Source organism: Empidonax traillii, unplaced genomic scaffold (genome assembly GCF_003031625.1).
Source record: "Empidonax traillii isolate 1590-97213 ecotype Southwest subspecies unplaced genomic scaffold, ASM303162v1 scaffold1608:size196868, whole genome shotgun sequence".
Lineage (NCBI taxonomy): Eukaryota > Metazoa > Chordata > Aves > Passeriformes > Tyrannidae > Empidonax > Empidonax traillii.
Window position 1 is genome coordinate 78,102 of NW_020956801.1, and position 5,940 is coordinate 84,041.

At 39.7% G+C, this 5,940-nt stretch overlaps 1 protein-coding gene across 1 annotated transcript in view; it reads left to right on the top strand.

Moving 5' to 3' along the window:
* Nucleotides 1-5,940, top strand: part of EPHA6 (EPH receptor A6) — a gene marked incomplete at its 5' end in the record, with an annotated part of 113,537 nt that overhangs the window by 62,906 nt on the left and 44,691 nt on the right. The window contains one exon of the mRNA XM_027908080.1: nucleotides 2,776-2,837. Within this exon, the coding sequence (XP_027763881.1) occupies nucleotides 2,776-2,837 (62 nt within the window). The remainder of the gene's footprint in view (nucleotides 1-2,775; nucleotides 2,838-5,940) is intronic.

The following is a 5,940-nucleotide window of genomic DNA, read 5'->3' on the forward strand; positions in this document are numbered from 1 at the left end:
TTTATGTTAACAGATCTACTCCCATAACTGGCATTAAAGATTTCATTGTAAGAGTGTAGAGAAGAAACATGTGCTAACTATTCTTTTTGGAGAATTAATCTTACATAAAAAATTCATTAAAGGAGGCTTTGCTGCATTATTTAAAATGACAACAGGAGACAACAAGCTGAATGTTTTGTCATTGATATGACACTTCACATTCTCCTCCTTATTCATCAGTCTAGCACTCAATTAAATTACATGCTTTCAAAATTTTTTGTTGTGAGAAAAAAATAGAGAAATAAAAATGTGATGTGAGTTTTAGATATTAGTATTTTTACATTATTCTGCAATGTATGGCTTTCTTTTTTTTCTCTCTTTTTTGCATTCCTGCTTATTATTCCTGATGAATGTGAAATGCAAGATAGAGCCATGTTCTGAGGTGGCATGATATCAATACAGGTTGATTGTCATTCACACCAGTTTTATTCCAATGGCATTGCTGGGTAGGAGGATTCCAGTGAAGAACTTTCCTTGGGAAAACTGTCCAAACCGGTCAGCCTCTTGTCACGAGGTAGCAGTTGCATCAAAACAATGACTAACCCCTGCCCCTTCTGCAGACTCAGCTAAGTTGTGAGCAGGTACATTGCTGTCTTTTCCTGCGTCATGCAGGCACTGCTGTTGCTCTGGTGTGCTCAGCCTGGCTCTGGGGGATAGCAGGACACCAAGGGATCTGCCACAGCCACAGTCACGCCCTGTGCAAGGAGGGGGAGCTGCTTTAGGCAATGTCACACGTGTCAGGGGGGAATAGTTAGAGTTTCACCAAAAAATATGAAAGCAGTGAAGGTGGCTGTGGTGTCAGTGTGATATAACACCATTGTAGTTTCATGTTAAGTCTGTAGTAAAATGATAAATCTGTTACACTAATGTGCTGCAAATTGTAAATGTGATATCCATGGTCTAAAACCCAAAATTGGATTTAAGACCTATTGCCTCAGAACACTTTCTAACTCCTCTGCTTTAGAAGTGGGTTTTCTCACAATACTCCCTGTCAGGTATCTAAAACTGCTGCAAGACTGGTTTGTTTGACTAATTTCATTGTTGAATCCACCTTCAGATATTTTTTCTCTTCTCCTCCTCCCAATTCAAACAAGAAGTTCTGTGCCCTCCTCTGGCACCACCTGCAGTTTTTAGCTCCTTGATTCCAAGTCCTCAGCTGACACTTTCCTCAGTGTCCTTTTTCCACGCCTTCTCCTGTGTGCATCTTGGCACTGATGTTCTGAGCCCTGAGTGCTTTCCCGACTCCCATCTGCACCCCACTGCTGTTTGTTCTTGAACCTGTTTACCTGGTCTTTGTTTTGTGTGGGTAAGCAATGCTAGGAGAATAATTCCCTGCCTTCCAGCATTGCATTAGCCTCCCCCTGGCTAAAATAATCAAAGATTGCTTCTCTGACCTCCTCTCATTTATTCATTCCTGTTCTCATTTTGAGGATGGAGAATTCATCATCCTTAGTACCCTGAGCCTGATGCTACAGGATCTCACTATATGCAGAACTCTCTCAAGCAAGTAGTGCTTTCTAAATTGTTGCAGACAGTGGCATTATTCAATAAATAGGGAGGTAAAGCTGGCTCTCAGATGACATATTTGGCCAGGCATAAGTTAGCCAGAAATTTCTCTATCTGGATAAATCAACAACTAGAACACCTGCATGGAAAACCCTTGCTTTACTTCTCTAGATTTTCGGATGTTCCTTTCACAGGGAGGTGGCAGCCCCTTGCCAATAAGAAAATGGTAAAGGGAAGGGAATCTTTGAAAGGAATTCATTTGTTTGAAATAAAGTGAATGGGCTAACCAGCTAGGCATCACTAGCAAGCTGAAGTAAAGAAAACATAAATTTTTAAAATGCTGTGACCTCCAAGAGCTTAAAAGTGCTGTATCATTTAAGCTTATAAGGCAAAACCAGGGCATTACCAATGGATGCAGATGAATATAATTGATTTGATGGCAGATGCTCATCTGTAGCTGAGACTAAACATGTAGTTAAAATAAAAAGAAGCTGGTAATCCTTCACACTTCTGCAAGGCTGTCCAAAGAGACTACTGAGGCATCTGAAAATCTTCACACAGGAAAGAATATGTTCTACTGTGCCAACACTGTGAAGCACTGCTTTATTCACTGAGGACCTTTAGAGGAGGGACAATACAGAAATAATCACAAATTGTAGTTGAGGAAATGAGAAAATGTTGTGAAGAACTACAGAAAGACTAGACTAAACTATGTGAGTGAGCATCCCTGGGGTACCTGGGACTCCAAGTTAACCTACTGGTTACAACCAATGTACACACCCAATCTAGGAGAGCTTTTTTCGTGACTTCCTCTTCTACCTGTCTTCTATGTCCTAACTCACTGAGGTATTTTAATTTGAGAGGAAAATTAGGACACTCAGTTTGTAATTGCTTGGACATGGCTTATGAATATTTGGGGTTTGCCTTAAATATATTCCCAAAATATTTGTTATTTGAAATGAGCAGGCTCTTCTTTGGTCTTTTTTAAGGGAGAATACACTGGAGTGAATGATGAACATTCAACTAATCCATCAGCACAAAAAAAAAAAAAAAAAAGGAAATCATTCTTACAGAGTAAGGGAATTGTGTTATTATGTTTGTGGTATAAATGAGGATTTTGAAAATACGTAACGAATTTAGCTACTGTGAATAATCTGTGCATAACAGCCAAAATTATAAAAGCTCCATAACATGTTCCTAATATTAATGTGTTTCTTTGCTGTTTTGCAGGCAGGCCAGTAATGATTGTAGTTGAGTACATGGAGAATGGATCCCTCGACTCCTTCCTGCGGGTGAGCTGCCATTTTCTGATGACATTTGAATAAGACACCAGTCGAGGTTAAGATTTAAATCATTTATCACAAATTAATTTCTACATAATGTTATTCATGGATTTTTAGTGAAGAATAGAAGCTTTCTCCCCAGGGTACATTTCTGAGGTACAGTGATATATTAGAGCATGGCTGGGAAAGAAGAAGATTTAAACTTAGGAATATAATTGATTTCTTCTGCAAAAGTAGTCCCTATCTTTAGCAAAATGTATTTCAAATGGTGTTTTTGTGAAAGAAAAGATAAATTGAAGGATAAATGCCTGGCCTTATGGAGGTGGCTCGTTTTTCTCAATCACCTTCAAAAACACTCTGTTACGATTTTTTTGGTTGGTGAAGTGTAGAATATACTTGGTAATTGATTTATAATTATTCATGGTTAACAAATTGAATTAGAAAACAGTTTATGGGTGAAATGTCCTGGCATTAATTAACCCCCAAAGGTCACTAATAAACACTAAAGGAGAAAATATGAGTAATATGTTGGCACAATTATATTTAATTTTTCCTAGAAAAATAGCAGGAAAGGATGACCCTCCATTTAAACTAAACTTATCCTAAAGTAGTCTCTTTTTTTAAGAGAACCCCTGGAAATCCTCCAGAGCCCCACTGTCATAACCCCCTGTGGGAATGATTTTGAAGTCAAGTATTTCCAATTTGTCACCAGAAGTCACCCTGAGCCCTCAGTTGCCCAGGGCCCTGCCACTGCCATCTTGCAGAACGCTGAATTTTGGGTTGGGGACAAGCTCAGGGCAGGGGATCAGGGGCCTCTGGCTCTGGGAACTTGTTTGAAAGCCTCTTCCAAAGGAGAGACCCTCCGCAAGGAGCTGTGGAAATCCCTGCAGGAAAATCTCAGTGGTGCTGATTGAAGGATGATTTGGGAGCAGAAAGAAGGAACTGGTAAGAGAAAAGGGTGAATAAGCAGGAGGGAAAAGCAGCCAACATTTTAGGAAGAAGATGCATCAGAGAGAGGGAGAGAAAGACATGCAGACAGTATTTGTTTGACAGCTGGTTGAGAAAAGGGGTAGAATCAAGAGGAGAGCATCTAGAACAGAGGAGACTGTCCTGAAAGTACTCAGAGCCATTATCTCAGGTATTTCGAGGCACTGCTTCTCCCTTCCTTTTTCTTTGGATTATTGCACGCTGTATTACCTCTTACGTTTCTTGTCCTTTTCACTGGCTCCCCCAAATAGTTTCTTATTTTCCATGATCAGGACACACAGCAGATATCTGTTATGATGTCAGAAACATGCCAGCACCACAGTTTCTGTGAGAATTTGCTGATGTCTCAAAATCAAGTTATTTTTATGGAGCATTTGACCTCAGCCATGTCTTACAAGATGAGTAGTTTTTAAAAATCAGCCCCCTTGCCTTTCTGGCTCCTCTCTCTATCCATCTGCAGCAGACAGACTGCCACTGATTTGAGTCCCTGCAGCTTCCATGGTCTCTGATTTTTCAGCAGTGCCCCAGGAAGATTTGCCTGGGCCTGAAATATTGCCCTGTGCGTGTGTGTGTGTGTGTGCAGAATTCCTCCAAGTGAATCAAACCAAGTTCTGAAATAATTCATGAAGGAGAATTGCCTTTCTCTGAACTGCTCTGGTAGGATATCTATATCCCAGGGTTTTTTCACATGCATCCATTTATCAGAACAGTTACCACTTGTTAGGATACTTTAATAGAAACTGGCATCAGCAAAATGATAATGTTACTGTGAAACAATATTTCTCACATTGCATGGGATACATTTGGAAGCAAATCTGCTGGGGGGAAATGGGAGCTAATAATTTCTGCAGCTGTTTTCCTTGTATATTATTTTACAGTTTCAATTCACACTTCAGATACGGGTTATTCCTCTAAAATGCTTTTAAAATGTACTTTAGATAATATTCAACATCCCAGAGCACTGTAGATATGTCAGCATTTCTGTTAGTAATTAGCAGGGCAAATGGCTGCAAAGTAACCTATTTAAAAAGAAATCCAGCTGCTTCATTAATAATAGTTGTGTCCTGCAGATATAAACCCACACTTTTAAAAGCTTTTGTGAAGATCCAAAGAAACAGAAAGGCTTTATCTTTAGCAGTCCTAATGAAAGGCATTGGGTGGATACACCACATGTTGTGAGATTTGGAAGGCCTTATAAGATAGTCTATCTTTCTTATTATTTAAAGGGTCACTTGTTACCTTGCAGTGTTTTTACACAGAGGGAGGAAACAATCTGTTTCTCACCACAAGAAATATTCCCCCGCATGCCACAACCTGCAAAAATTCACTGGCACATCTCTCTGTCTTCCTCCAAAAACCTGCAGAAATGGATCAGTCTTACAAATTCCGAGTGAGGTGCTGTGATGAACCATGAGAGGATACTCCAGAGCTCCATTTGCCATCCCCCTCCTCACAGCCTGGGCGGGAGATTTGCTGTCCTGACAGTACAGGTTGCTCCAAGGAAAGCCTCCCTCCCGGCCTTGAGCCATAACTGCTAAAATCTTAATAACTTTTAATTCCCTGTTTTACAGATAGCAGTGCCTGCTTTCTGCTATTAGTATGAACTTTAACAGTGAGCTCAGCTAAATTATGTCTTCCCCACCTCACAAAATATCTGTATACTGGCTGCTAACTTTCAGCTTTTGGATAAATAAAAATTGGCATGGATTTGCAATATGAAGATGCTTCAGATATTTATTCTTAGTGGAGAGGCATCAGCTAATTAGAACCAAGATGATGGCAATTAATTACAGTGATTGTGCATCATCAGACATCCTAAATTGCTGAAGACACTTGACACTGATTTTTCCTCAGAAATACTGCATTATTTTTACAATTATATATAACTCACTTCCAAAAAATGAAACTCACTTATCTTTTTTTTTTTTTCCTGAAAATATACGATCGAGGCATGTAAGTTAATCATCCCACAAAAACACCTGAAATTTGCTATCAATAACATGGTGCTTTGACCAGAAATAAGGCTCATGTGGGCTCATTTCTGGTAACACTCAGAGAGATTTCTCTGAAAAAGGATGTGGGCTTCCAGCTTAGTATTTCCTCAGGGGCTGGCAGCTCGCTCCTC